The 15811-nt window shown below is 41.2% G+C and overlaps 1 protein-coding gene across 1 annotated transcript in view; it reads left to right on the top strand.

Moving 5' to 3' along the window:
• LOC124289834 (B-cell lymphoma/leukemia 11A-like) overlaps positions 1–15177 on the top strand; it is a 71196-nt gene extending 56019 nt beyond the window's left edge. The window contains 3 exon segments of the mRNA XM_046726510.1: positions 5281–7093; positions 7095–13535; positions 13636–15177. Of these exon segments, the coding sequence (XP_046582466.1) occupies positions 5281–7093; positions 7095–7908 (2627 nt within the window). The 3' untranslated portion in view covers positions 7909–13535; positions 13636–15177.
• Positions 15178–15811: the final 634 nt, after the last annotated feature.

The raw sequence follows: 15811 nt of genomic DNA, 5'->3' as shown, positions 1-15811 counted from the left end.
TACCTGTGTTATGTCACAGGATCTATCCCGTGGGTGTAACAGCCACACAGGTTACAACATGTACACACTGTCTGCTGGTATTGTTGCAAAGTGTACACGATACACACATGACATAGGAACTATTTAGCCCATCAACTGCAGGGTCGGTATTGAAAATTATGCATCCCTGGTATTTGACTTGCCAGGTAATAGGTTGTATAGGTAGTGTTAAAGAAGGAAGTACTTGATATGTCTGACACGTGGCAGGCAGCAACTCGGTGATAATGCCTGACGGCTCTAGCGGGTGCAGTAGGTCACACATGCACCAAGTCACACCACTGTCCATTGCTTACTCTTACCCTCGTGATATGCAGTGGAGGACATTCAAGCTACGTGCGCTAACTGGCCGCACCCATGTGCATTCTGCACAGTGCAGACTTGCTGTGCAAGCAAGCGGTACAGGCAGAGCAGATCAAGGGATCTGGCATGAATGTCCGTCCGCTGGTTCGGAAGGCAGGCAGCAGGCCATGTATGGCACTTGCTTGGATGACATAAGATCCCTCTGTTGGACAGAGTGGCCTCCAGGGTGTGCCTGATTGCCTGCTTCTCACAGGTCGGCCTGCTTGCTTACCAGACAACAGGGGGAGTCTACATACGGATGTCTTTCCACAACAAACTCACTGCATATTATGCAATAAGGGATCTTCATTTTCAAAATTCCTTTTATAGTTTCATATCTCAAGCTTTGTTTTGTCTTGATGAAGAAATCGAATAACACAGTATTAACATCCTTTTTGTACAAATGTAATTATGAATTTATATAATCTTTAAGAAATTTTTAAGATTGGCGGCCTTGACAGCTATGGAAATTTGACAAATTGAAAAGGTTTCAAATAAAGTGAGAGATCAAAAGTATCTAATAAAAGTGGTATGTCTTATCAGAAGACGTAATTGTGTCATGGCCACAATGTGTGATGCGCTTCAGTAGCTGTACGGGATGTGACCTGTATCTTGTGACCATCGATGGGTCATACGGTGATGTCTTACAATCCCAAAGTTAAACTACCCCATTTTCTTGTGTGACATTGTATATACTAGGTTTTGAGTCACATGGGATGTAATGTGTGTTAGTTTTTAATGTCTCTCTGAGCAATATTTGGGGGCGGTGGGGTAGCCTAGTGGTTAAAGCGCTTGTTTGTCATGCCAAAGACCCGGGTTCGATTCCCCACATGGGTACAATGTGTGAAGCCCATTTCTGGTGTCCCCTGTGATATTACTGGAATATTGCTATAAGCAGGGTAAAATTAAACTCACTCACTGAGCAATATTTGAGCCATGAGTATGGCCTGCAAAATAATCAAGTCTGGACCAGACAATCCAGTGCATGAATGTGATATGGTATATGAGGTGTGCAGGACATGTTATGAGGCGTGTGTGATGTGTGTAATGAGATCTGTGTGACAAGGTATATACTGTCTCACGATAGATATGGTATGTTTAAATGGTATATAGGTTGTCTCTGTGTGACATGGCACAGGTTGTCTCTTGTGACATGGTACAGATTGTCTCTCTGACATGGTACAGATTGTCTCTGTGTGACATGGTACAGATTGTCTCTCTGTGACATGGTACAGATTGTCTCTGTGTGACATGGTATAGATTGTCTCTGTGTGACATGGTATAGATTGTCTCTGTGTGTGACATGGTATAGATTGTCTCTGTGTGTGACATGGTATAGATTGTCTCTGTGTGACATGGTATAGATTGTCTCTTTGTGACATGGTATAGATTGTCTCTTGTGTGACATGGTACAGATTGTATCTGTGTGTGTGACATGGTATACATTGTCTCTGTGGGACATGGTACAGATTGTATCTGTGTGTGTGTGTGACATGGTATACATTGTCTCTTAGGGACATGGTACAGATTGTATCTCTGTGTGTGTGACATGGTATACATAGTCTCTGTGTGTGACATGGTATAAATTGTCTCTGTGGGACATGGTACAGATTAAAAGATCTCTGGCAAGACATGAAGACATCTTACAGAATGTGCTTGATGTCTTATCTGAAAACTGTGTGACTCAGCAGCTCCTGATTAACTGTCAGCCATTATCGCATGTCCTGTGTTCTGGCACCAACGGTAAGGATGAAGTGTGACACCATTTGTGTGATGTGTAAACCAAGTGGAAAGTATGTAACATATCAATGGCATAATGTAAGTGTGAATGCTTGCTTGTAGTGGGAGCCTGGCATTCCCATCAAGTGTCAGCCTTGTTTGCCAGCTTCACACTGATGCAGCGTTCCCTGCCCAGCCTCTCCTTGATGGCCAGACCACACAGTGCCGGGGGAACACACTGAGCACAGACCAGCCTGCTCTCAGACAGACCCCCTCACCACCCCTCCTCCCTCACTCACCCCTGCCCTAGTTTGGCTTGAAATGTTGGGGGTTATTTATAACCACCAGGGTGTATAAAAACAGGCGGATAGGTTTCCATGGCATAGCTTGAGGAAGCTAACCTCAGTAGCCAACGCAGGTTGTGGCGATGTCAGACAAGTGCACAAGGCTTTATCTAGACTGCCATGTCATATACAACCAACCAATGGCCGAAAAACTGATTATTTGGCTCCTGTTCAACATGCAAAGGGAAAGGGGTTTTTTTCGACAGAGATAGGAGTATGAAGACCTGGTAGTAGTGTGTTAGTGAGGTGTGAACTGTAAGGCCTCAGTTCAGGTTGGGTCATAGTCTTCAGTCTGACCAGGAAGTGGGTCCACTTTTACCAACAGGTTATAAATGTCTGTTGTGGGTTTCTGTCCTTCATCTTATCTATTTTTATGAAAGATTCCAGCCAAGTGATTTAATGAGATTGGTGAGAAAACACCATCAAGATTCCTAACATTACACATTTTCATCAAGTGATGCACCGTATGCGGATCTATTCGCAATCAGGACAGTCTCGCCCCCTCCCTCCTGGGCCCGCTCACCATCCTCTGCCACCACCTGGCCACCAGCCATTTCTTCTGTTTGGGGAGACAAAAAACTGTGGCCTGATGGGAAACTTGAGAACGAAGCTTTCAATCTGTCCATTCCATCTCTGGCAGCTAGGATGCTAAACACAGGCTGTTGCAGCAAGCATGGGCAACAGCTAGATAGCCTGTCTGTGTCCCTGCCCTCACTGCGTCCTCTCCCAGTGCTCTCCCCTCTTTGTCTCCCCCTTGTCTCCCCCTCATCACCCCCTCTTCTCCCCATCACCCCTCGGCCAGGCCTCAGACACATGTTCCAGGAGCAACATGTAATTGCAAGTGCATCAGGAGATATTTCTGTCAAAGTATGCCGTCACACCCAAATGTACAGCACAGTTAAGGTCATCTTCCCTGTGTTCTGTGAAGCTGTTTATGAACTATCTGCCTTCATTTAACCCTCTGCTGATATGATTTCAAGGGGAAGATTATATGATTTGATATTGCTAATTACTGGTCTTTAACAATTTGGAAACCTGACATCCATCCTTGTGTTACCATGCCAGCAGGCACCGTGAAGAGTGGAAGGGTGCATTTGCCATGTTGTAAGTCTTTAACACATGCGCTGTGTTGAAGAAATGGTAGTCCTGTTCATGTGGCGGAAAACATGTATTTTGTGAAAACAAAATCCATCCAGATTACTAAAAAGGAAGCCAGTGCTGTTCCACGCCATCAGGATAATATATATCATGTTATGAGTGAGTGAGTTGATGGGTGGGTGGGTGGGAGGGAAGGTGGGTTTATCATTGTTTTGAAAAGTCTAAAAAGTTAAACATGAGAGGACAGCCTGAAGTGATGCAAGCTTTGGAAGTTTACCACAAGCATTTGGTTTAGTGGAGGGAAATGTAATGTGTAACACAGGGTTCGAAATACCCCATGTATTACACATGTATTAGCGTGCCATGGCACAGTAAATTTTGAAATGGCACGGATAAAAAACGTTCTTGGTGCCCTTATGGCACACCTAATTTTTTAGAGACATAACTCACCTTTAGTCATTTAATCCCCCAAACAAAACACTTACGCAAATGACAAACAAGTAAAAACATTTATTGACTTTATCGCCCAGGAAATCACTGGAATTATGATGGATGATGTAAAGAAATGTGGTTGTTTTTCCATTTAGAGTGAAGGGAGTACTGATAATTTGGTTATTGAACAGGAAATTGTGCATGTTAGATATATTGAACAAGTGAACCTGTCACAAAATTCTTAGCTATTAAAGATGTTGGGGGGAAAGCAGAACAAATGAAGCTTAAGAAAGCCATCTTTAAACAGAAGACATATCAGTGATAACAGAAAACAGGTTACATTTGTTGTTTACTAACAATAAATTTATTTTCAAAAGATCATCATCACTGCTACAGTCATTTATTCTAAAAACATATGGGCACACTTGATTTCTGAAAGGCACATTTAAACTGTTTGTCTGGTGCCCTAAGGCACACTTAGATAAAAAAGTATTTTTATCCCTGTTAACAAAAGATTTCATAGACTATATGTTCACCATAAGGCATTTGAATAATGGGGAATGTTATTACAGGAAATTAAATAAAATATTTTCTTATCCTGACAATTGCAAAGAAGATGACATTTTGTAAATATTTCTACAAAAGTGAACTGTCTTCCTTGCAAATCAGCTCATGTCATCAAATAAAAGTCAGTATCGTGTCACTAATACAATCCTTATGTTGCCTAATAAACATTCATGAATGGTAATAGTGAAGACCAATGACTTATTGTCACCCGAAAAGAGATTATCATTTTGTGAGTAAAGGAATGAGTTTCTCAGTGAATATCAAAGTATCGCCTGTCGTACCTTATTATTGTCAATGACAGGGACAAAAGGTTGGGCTTCTTTTGGAATTAGGTGATGTTAGTGTGGCAGTCAGTGTATTCAGAAAAAAATCATAAATAAAATGTAATATCAAACACTTTGTCATTTTGTCAAATATTTCCTAACCCAGTTCTGTGCAAGAAACACCTGTTATGGTACCATTGAGCTGCTTGTAGTATAACCATGGTCAGATTGCCCTTCTTCAGAATGGGTGATGGGTGCTTAATTCCATATCTATGTTGATCAAGGTGTGTAGATACACATTTGAATTGTTTAATAATGAAATCAGAGCTTTTTCAACCTATCAACAGCCTGGATGCAGAAATTATTGACCTCATCCAATTGGAAATGGAATAGAGGATGGTACCCAATTTTAAGAAATACATGTTTATGTTTGATGAAACAAATTTCATCATATTTATGTTTATTTCTGTATTTTTCAGAACCCTCCAAGTTTGTGTGCGAGAACTGCAAATCAACATTCAACTCAGCATGGACCCTGCTGCAACACGCTCAAAAAGAACATGGTATGAAGATCTACACGACCCCACCTCCCCCACTAGACATCTCAACACCATCACCCAGACCAAGCACCGAGCATCGAACTCCTCCTTCGGTAATCAGCAGTGGGCCAGAGTCGCCATTTCCACACCCATCACCTTTCCCTCCATTTCGCCCCCCTCTGGAGACTGTCCAGCCCCCTCACCACGGCTCACCGCTGCACATCAGCTCGCCCCTCAGTCCCTTCAACCGTCCACCACATGGGCTGGATTTCCCCCTTGATATGATGAACGAGCATCACCCCTTCAGGATGAGACCCAATCTGATTGGTTTGTCACCAGGGATGGAGCATCATCATCATCATCATCCACCTCCTCTTCCTCCATTCAGCCATCCAGCATTTGATCCGGCATCCAGATCACGACTCTCAATAGAATCACATATGGATTTTTATTCAAAGCGATTACAACAGCTGGCTCATGCAACTCCTGTGATGCAGAAGCAAGGCCCTCCATTTACCCAGGCAGCATCTGTACTGACATCTTTGCATCAGCATCAACATCAACAACAGCAACAGCAACAGCAGCAGCAGCAGCAACAGCAGCAACAACAACAAAATTCACCACAGATGCAAAGGCAATCGCCTCAGAATCAACAATCGCAGCCCTCAAGACATCAAGAAGGTGTTCAAAGCCTTCCTCAAGATAGTATCTCAAGACATCTATCTCCAAATGCAAACAAGCCTCTCACTAACAAAGCTTGTGAATTCTGTGGCAAGACATTTAGATTTCAAAGTAACCTTATTGTTCATCGAAGGTCACATACAGGGGAAAAGCCATTCAAATGCCCACTGTGTCCACATGCTTGCACCCAGCAGAGCAAGTTGAAACGCCACATGAAGACACATATGAATAAATCACCTCTGTCTGGTGTCTCAGGCTCCAATGCCTCCAACTCTGATGGCAGTGTTCCATCTAGTAGCAGTACACCAGATTCCAACAAGAACATCTTTCTAAAGCTGGATGGTTCAGGCTTTGGATTAGAGGATGAGGATGATGAAGAGGATGAAGATGAAGATGAGGAGGAGTTGATGGATGAGGACTTGGAGGAGGATGAGATTGAGGCAATGAACGAGGAGGCCGAGGAGGATCGGCGAGCCCAGGAGGGGCAAACCCATCAGGTTAGTGCTGACCACATCGGTGAGGATCAGCAACATCTGGCTGGGGACCACAGCAACAACGACATGGACAGTCGCAGCAATGATAACCGCAGCATAGATAATCGCAGTGTTGACAACCCCAGTAATTGTTCTGACAAGGATCAGGGGTCAACTGATGGCAACTATGTGAACCACAACGGCACCCCTTCAGGGGCAGGATCTCCAGAGCTTAAAGATAAACCTCAGACGTCCAGTTTGCTCACTGAGGTGATGGAGAACTCTGGTTTGAAAAACATTCAACAATACAACGAAGCTTTTAGACAAGCTCTAGAAGAGAACAACTACAGGCATGACAGCTCAAAGGAATCTGACACTGAGAGAGAGAAGGAGGAGAATGGACGAAGTAGCAGTGAGGACCTCAAGAGAGAGTACTCCCCAACTCAGATGTCTCCCAGTGACAGATTCCCCCTCTCTCACCCACTCCACAGTGCTTTTAGTTATGGTAGTCCTATCTCAGGACCAAGTCCTATCTCAGACCTGCACCTCAAGCATGGCATCAAGCGAGAGCCAACCTCCGAACCCCTCAGCAACATGGAGGCTGCTATATATTCCCGCTACTGGTTTCCCCCCTGCTAATCCTCTGCGGGATATCTACCCTGCTCTCAACCCATTTGGATTGCATAGAGATTTTGGGAGAGAACAGAATGGCTTCAACTCGGCAGCAGCCGAAAGTGCCTTGAAAGCTCTAGGTATGCCAAAACCTGGCCCAAGTACACCTTCGTCTCCCGTCAATGGCAACCCTCTTGCTCGAAAAGATAGTCGACGGAACGATACTTGTGAATATTGTGGAAAGGTGTTTAAGAACTGCAGCAATCTGACAGTCCATCGTCGCAGCCACACAGGTGAGAAACCGTACAAGTGCGGCTTGTGCAACTATGCATGTGCCCAATCAAGTAAGCTCACACGACATATGAAGACACATGGGCGACTTGGTAAAGACGTCTTTAGATGCAAATTCTGCAATATGCCCTTTTCTGTGCCAAGCACACTGGAGAAGCACATGCGGAAATGTGTAGAGAGCAGACAAGCAGGCCGGCTTCAAATGACCGAGAGTGAACGTCAGGGACTTTTGTCCAACGGCGGTGATAGCCGATCTAGCGGGATGATGACCGATATCGAGAACCGCACAGGAGGATCGATGACTGATATCGAAACCCGCACGGCAGGAATGATAAACGACATCGAGAATCGTCCAGGACTGATGGCTGACATTGATGGTCGTCAACCAGGGTATCCAGACATGGATAGTCGTCGGCCGGGATTTCCAGACATGGAAAATCATCGGCCAGTTGGCTTGATGGGTGACATAGACACATCGGACACCAGTAGTACCACTGCTTCAAACCTATGATTGCTCACTCAACGTAGAGACATTTATATCATACCTTGTTGATTATTGACACTATTGTTATTTCTTATTTTAAGATGTTTCTTTCTATGGCACAAAGTAACACTGATTATCTATCCAATGAACGATTCATGTATGAAACACTTGAAAATACTCACATTCTCCTTTCTTTCTTACTGCCATATTCATGTTAATGCTTACGATGCTCTCTGGTTTTGGAGTCTAAATGCCAAGTTATACTACAAAAGTAATCTGTCTTGTTTCCGTATGGTTGTACAGACTTGTAGGCATGGTTTGGGGGACGCTGTTATAAAGTCATATTGCACATGGGAGGGACCCAGCTAACCAACCACCATTCTTGTCTGTAGAGCGATACCATTGATATTGGTACCAGTCCAACTTTAGCTGTTTGATAACTGTTTAAATGTTATGCACTGCACTTCATATACACACGAGACAGTAAGCTGTCAAGTCACGTGACCTGTTAATAGGTGTCCACGATAGCCCACATGAACGGTGTAATCTAGCGTGTTCGATGTTCACCAGACAGGGTCCTATTTTAAAGTACACTCTGTATGCCATGCAGTGGCTGAAATATGTTGAAACATTTCCATCGCCTTGTTGTGACTTGTATGCATTGGTTAAGAAAGAGATCAGCTATTTCACATTTAAGCAGAAATCTTGCCAAGAAATGTCAGTCTCCTGTGATCCCCTTCATGTTCAGTGATAAGTTTCTATAGAGCAGCTACCCACAGGAAAGGGTCCTGAATGGTATTGATCACACGATTGTTAAGTGCTGTTTAGTGTCGCATGGATATCTATATGTTCCTAGTTTTACCATCACAGTAAACTGTGTATCAAAGTGCTATGGCATGATTGTCTCAATAATTTTACTTGGTTAATCAATTAAGGGTTATCCTGTCATCCGTAAGTGCTATTGTTATTTTATTTACAACTTGTTGTTTGATAATGCCCCTGATTGTTAGTGCTGTTTTAAAGTTACATATATGAGATATTGTAGATTTTTATGTCTTGTTTTAACTGTCTTTATGAATTGGCAGTGTGTAAGAACAATGAAAAGAGTTTTGTATGATAAACGTTCCACTAGGGGCGTAACAATACAAGGGTTGAGATTGGATATGTATCACAATACAAAGATTGCAGGAAAATGTACCATTTTACAAAATTTGAATGTTTGAATTTTTCGTTAATTTTTTATGAGCACCTTTTGGTATTCGCTTTCTAATTATGAAAAATTTCGGTGTCATTCATGTGACGATACAACCTTGTAAATCACTGTTTATCATTGTATTGGCAGCTGTATGGCTGTATTGTTCCCCCCTAGTTTCCAACATATTTCAGTCACACTTACCCTCCCACAGCAGCTAACAGTGCTAAGTGTTCCAAACATCGTTGCAACATCGTACTCATGTGTCTGAGTGGGCCATATTGACTGGTGCTTTGTGGGAGTTAGATTATACCGTTACTATTGTGTTAATTATACTAGAACCATAGTGCCTAAGGATTACTGTGTACAAAGATAATACTACTTTGGGGTTCTGGAAAACAATGTTTTTTTATGGCTTCGAAGAAGCCCTCGAAATGGACTGAGTGCGTGAGTGTGGTTATCCAATAGTGTAGATGTTATATTTTTTCTGTCTATTCTACAGGTAGAGAAAGATTTTACTCTTGCTTATTACCTTAGTCAGGTAAAATACTGACTATAAACCCATACCTGTGAAAAAGACTAACTTTCTGGAAAAATATACTATACCTTGTTTGGCTTAAAGCTTAATGCAGTGTCGGATTGCCTATAGCTTAAAAAGCTGTTTGTTCTTAATGCTTCCATATGCAAAGTGAATATTTTCATCTGTTTGTGTTTCCTTGTCGAAGTTTACTTGAAAAGTAGGTCTGTAGCAAGCACTTGGTCAGTGCCATTAAATGTTTGGCCGTACGCACTGGGGCAGCTGACGGCCTGGAGGAACATTGGACAACTACAAGCAACACTGTGTCTGTGCAGGGGAAGATAACACTATAGTTGAAAACTATTGTTTATTGGCAGCAGAACTTGTTAAATTGAGTTGCCTTGAAAAAATGACATATGCTGAGGATTTCGCCAAGCCTTCGCCTACGAACAGGATTGTGCTGATGTTGAGAGGGCAATGTTTGTTGTGCCAGGAGTGTTAGCAAGTCCTCCAAGAATGCCTGGACGTGATTGGCTGGCCGCTAGCATCGCCGCCATCATTGTTGTTGTTGTCATCGACATGGAATTATGGTCCTTATGAAGCAGGGACGAGAAATGGTGATACTTTTTTAATATGCAACTACTGCCAGTTAGACTGGGATGCGCATAATGAGACTTGGTCCGGGAGCAGCAAGAGTGAAACTCCTGTACTCTAAGGATCATGAAGGGCTGTTGAATCCGGTGCGGTTTGTTTTGCAACTAATATACGGCAGCTAGTGAGCTAGAGGTGAAAGCATGTGAGGGCTTTTATTACACAGTTACTACTTGACAAACTTTGCAAAACTTATCAATTAGCAGTGTTTTAGTTACTTATTGCATGGTTAATGTGTTGTTGGCGGTGCAGATGAGCATATGACTACAGTTATAGACAGTGTATTCGCTATTTTGTATTGAGCTTGAATGGCTATAGCTGACCCTTTCACTGCGGCCTGGTGCAGTCTAAAACACCCTGGACTTCTCTGTCCGTGCAATACGCTATTTATTGCATTATTGCATAGTATTCTTTGTTGGGCTAAAAGCTGATTGGATAATGTCTGTTTTTTGTATAAATAATTTCAGACCAGTCAAACCTTAGATCTGTGGGAGGAAGATGTGAATCATGCTTCTGGAAATGGAAAACCAGAACTGCAAAATTGGAGAAAGTATTTAAAACCTTTTGCAAATAATGTGTTCATGATAGTGATTCAACCTTCAGACAAAAAGGGTTGACTGGTTTGATAATTACAGTAACTACATAAGTTAAGAATATTTCGGTGAAGAATTACAAAAAAAACCTTGTTATGTTTTCAAAATGAACAGCAACAATTTGGTGCCATATACATGTAGTAAATGTGCAGGAGACTAGGCTAACCATTTGCCTACATGGTGATTTTTGAATCCTAGAACACTGGTCCAGAAGCACCGGAGGATGGAGTAGAACAATAGACCACTAGAAATAGTTTATTTTTGATGCTTTGTGTTGATATTTATCAAGTTCAACTGTAGTATCAGTCCTGATTGGATGTGACCACATGAGGCGTCCTCTGTCTGATACTACGGTTGTGTGTCCAGTCCTCTTCATACACACTATAAATGTCAGTTGTGAAGCTGTGCCATTTGGATTTGCAATGACAAAGACATTGCCTGCTCCAGAAGAATGCAGCGCCACCAGTTGTGCAGTACAAGAACCAGTGTGATCTGTTGTCCATTATGAGAATGCAGCACAAAACGCTGGGCCTCTACAAGAATGAAGTGCCATCTGTTGTCCACTACAAACGTAATTTGGTCAAGAACAAGACGCAGCTTAACTTCTTGTAAAGAACACAGTGCCATTTGTTGTCCAGTATAGATCCGCAGCGCCATCGGCACTGAGAATGAGACAGCAGTGCCATCAGTTGTGTATTATGAGTCCTACACCGTCTGTTGTCCAGTTCTAGGTTGCAGTTGATCAGTTCGAGACCGCACCTTTTGTGTAGTGAGAGGACAGTCACATCTCTATTAGTCACAACTCAATTTATGTGTATAAGGATTGTCCTGACTTGACCAGTTTAATTCTGAAAACTGTTGGGTTTCGTTTTCTCCAAGTGCCATACATTTATTACTCACCAGTGTATTCATGGCTGAAAGGGGGATCCTTTGTTCCAAAACACCTTCCAATGGTTCTTTTTGACGTTTGTGGGACATTTCATTTGTTAAAGAAAGATTTGTAGCAAAATGTCCGATTTTTAAGGACTTTAAATTCAACAATTTCTGCGGGTGTTATTGATGGATGTTTGGGAATGATGTAAGCTAAAGATTGTTGTCCATGATGTAGCAGACTGCATGTTCTTAAAGATTTGTAAACAGTTTACTTCAGTATATCGCTGCAAGGTTCTGTTTGTTGTTTTCTATGTGGATTTTTATCTTAAAAAGTAATAAACTCTCAAACAGTTTAAGACTTTGAAATCTATAATTTCAACAAGAAAGACATTTTGTACAGTAAATTAACTTTTCGAACTGTAACTTCATTTTTCTAATATTTTACCAATAAAACCAATATTTGGACAATATTTACCATGTCAGTAATGTAAATGTCATATGACTGGTTTTTTTTGCTACTAATCAAATCTACCCAAAACGATGTGAAATTCTTTTGCTTGTAACTGCACAAACTCTTGTCTGTTTACAGAATGATCTTATGTATATTTCTTTTGTAATTCTGATACAATCAGACAGACTTTACTGGGAATGTTATCTCATTTGAATAGATATTTAAAGTGATTTTTAAAATTTACAGTTGTTGTACAGTTAAGACGTTGTTTGTGTTTTCAGTGTTAAGACTCGACTTTCTACGCATCTAATGATTGTTACTGATCACTGTGAGAGAGAAATTTGATTGAATACAAGTGTTAAGGACAAGGTTTTTGCTACATTTATTACTGGCGCCATCTTGGGAGAATCCTTTGTAACATTTAGTCGGAATTTGCATGGTTTACTTGAAAACTGAACCTAACAATGGTATGAAATGTTGCATTTTTTTCAATATATTTCCCTAACCCCTAAGCTCATCTGACCTCTTCTTTAACATGTTGAACTTCTCTGATACCTTCTAACTTGTATCAACATCATGACACGATTGTGTTTTTCTAGAGTTTCGCTTCCGCTGCTTCTGTAAATGTTGCATGTCCCGCCCCTCCCCCTGTCAGAGCCATGGGGGGTGGGGCAGTGTCTACAAGGGACCCTGCTCCCAATCTTGTTACATACCATTCATTTGAATCTTGAACATTTTCATTTGTATACCGTGTGTAGTTTTGCTCATGTTATTTAGATCCAGATGTAACATAGAGGGTCTTGAAACGGATTGAAAATGGCATTTAATGAATTATTAATTACAATTTGATTCCACTGTAGTTTCGTAACTTCCATCCTCATTTCTCCCCCGGTCCGTTATTCGATGTCTCCATACAGAGAATGAATATCCAAAATACTGCTTCATGCATCCAGAAAAAACATATCCATTCAAACAGTTTGTTTTTCGCATTTTTGGAAATTGAGAATTCTTACAATATACATTTTCAATATCATAGCATTCTTAAATCTGAATTTCATAGCTCAAGTATAAGCATGTAAAAAGCCTGAAGATGATTGTTTTCTGTATGGGACAAATAGTTAATGTATTACATTCAGTGTTTCTAATTCATAATATGTATAGTCTCCACATCACTCTTGTGTAGTACCATCCCATGTGGTTAACTAACTTTGTGGATTATGTCCAACAGATTGACTAACGTAACACATTTAACAAGTTTAATTTTAGGATTTAACTTGAGATAATTGGAGAAGAAAAAGATTTATTGACAAATTGTTCCACATTCTTGGTAATGCCAATGTGGTTCCACATTCTTGGTAATGCCAATTTGGTTCCACAGTTTCTGGTAATGCCAGTGTGGTTCCACAATTCTTGGTAATGCCAGTGTGGTTTTCTTGGTAATGCCAAAATTGTTGGTAATGCCAATTTGGTTCCACAGTTTCTGGTAATGCCAATGTGGTTCCACAATCTTGGTAATGCCAGTGTGGCGCCACAGGTTTTGGTAATGCCAATGTGGTTCCACAATTCTTGGTAATGCCAATTTGGTTCCACAGTTTCTGGTAATGCCAGTGTGGTTCCACAGTTCCAAGTAATGCCAATGTGGTTCCACAATTCATGGTAATGCCAATGTGGTTCCACAGGTCCTAGTAATGCCAATCTAGTGGGCTCGGAATGGCCCTGTGTAACATGAGAACATGTGATGCTGTTGAAGAAAAGCTTGTAGTGTTTCCTATTCCATATAAAGGGATTCCGGTCTCTGAATGTTGTATGTTACGTGATCTATAGCCTCCAGCAAGTCACTTTATGTTTTATCTTCTGAGCATCACATGTTTTTCATGCTAATTATATTGTGGAAAACACCATCAGATGAAGGAAAATGTCCCATGGCTGTTAGTCTTGGCATTGCTAATGGTAACATGACACCTTTTAGGCAACTACAGTGATTAGTACTAGCAAGGGTTTTTGATAAAGGCCAGCCAAACATTTGTAATTACAAAACTGATATGTGAAGACGTGACATGATCTCGCAAAGAATTTAAACCAAGAACCTACAAAAATGTCTCAATATCAATTGCATCAATGTATTTGGCCTTGGGTTAGATTTGGAAACATTGCTAAATATGAATAACCCACAGCATTTTATAATGAACAAGGTCAAATGCACACCAGTCTCTGAAGCTAGAACTTGATCTCATCATAAATGTATTTAATTCTATATAGCAAATCAGAGAAGTGGCTACAATTTGAAAGTTAATTATAAACAGCAGAATGCCTTTGCTTCACTGGCCTGTGCTTAATTCAACCAGCTGAGACCATATTAAAGGTAATGTTAAGAGTTTTGCTTTTCAATTATTGATGTGGACTTTAAAAGGTCAGATGTCTTTGTCTGTCTACATTGGCCATGAAGAATATATAGATGTGATGTTTCCTTCACAAGATGGTGGGTTCTTCTCTTCCTCTGATCTCTGTTTGGTGATCCCTGGATGAACAGGGCATCATTACGAGGGTATTGTCAATTTGAACAATTTAAAAAGTGTATTTTGAATTGTACTTGTTATTAAACCTCACGTTTTGGCGGGAAATACATCATGTGAATTTCTGTGATGTGGAGCTAATCTTACTCCCTTATATGGCGAATATTATTACGTTTTAGTACCACAACTAATGGAGATTTTATGCAAAGAAAATATATATTATTTTTCTTTAATTCTTACGGCGTTGTTACATCTTTTTTTAATTTTCCCTCTTGTTTGAGATGCATAGTTTCTCACATTGACCTAGATGAAAGTGCTAAGCTGTTCTGTTCTCCTCCCTGTTTCGCTCGTGCCTTTATTTATGACGTGACCTGATCGTACGTACATGTGATGTACTACTATTAGACCGGCTTAATGTACGTATTTATGACGTGGATTATCACTTGTAATGACAGTACATGGTACTCGTATACTTCAATAAAACTCTGTCCAGGACAACAAATGTAGCAATTGGTTTTGTTCTGTTTCAATGTTTTGTTGATTTCTGTGTGACCACCTCTGTGGACAGAGCGTCTGTCGGAGAGGGAACGTCGGTGGTTCGATCCTTGCTTCTCACACCACAAGACGGATGGTAATTATTGTTACCCTGCCTTGAATTCGGCTTTATTATACAGGGGATAAATAAAGCACATGTCGGTTGAGTGGGTATACTGGGCCAGGGTGGGGTGTCTGAGGATATGTCTTTGTTAAATCTGCCGCTTGTATGGTTATAACTCCGGACTAGCATCCACCTTTACCCGCACACGCACGTGCATGCATGCATGGAATATAAATGTATCTGGGTTAGAATTGGTCTTCAGCACACCATGTTTGTAAGACTGACTGACTGAGTATGCTTTTGCGCCGTTTTAAGCAATATTCTAGTAATATCACGGCGGGGGATACCAGAAATGGGCTTCACAAATTGTACCCATGTGGGGAATCAAACCCGGGACTTCGGCGTGACGAGCGAACGCTGTAACCACTGTTGTAAGAGGTGATAATGGGAAAGGGCGATCAGGCTCAGTGGCCTGTTAATGCATGTCATCGTATTCCAATTGGGTAGATCGATGCTCATGATGTCAATCAGTGACAATCACC

Source organism: Haliotis rubra, unplaced genomic scaffold (genome assembly GCF_003918875.1).
Source record: "Haliotis rubra isolate DU_JTF1 unplaced genomic scaffold, ASM391887v1 Scf45, whole genome shotgun sequence".
Taxonomy (NCBI): Eukaryota; Metazoa; Mollusca; class Gastropoda; order Lepetellida; family Haliotidae; genus Haliotis; species Haliotis rubra.
Note: the sequence above shows the minus strand (reverse complement) of the source record. Positions and strands in the feature narration are given on the sequence as shown.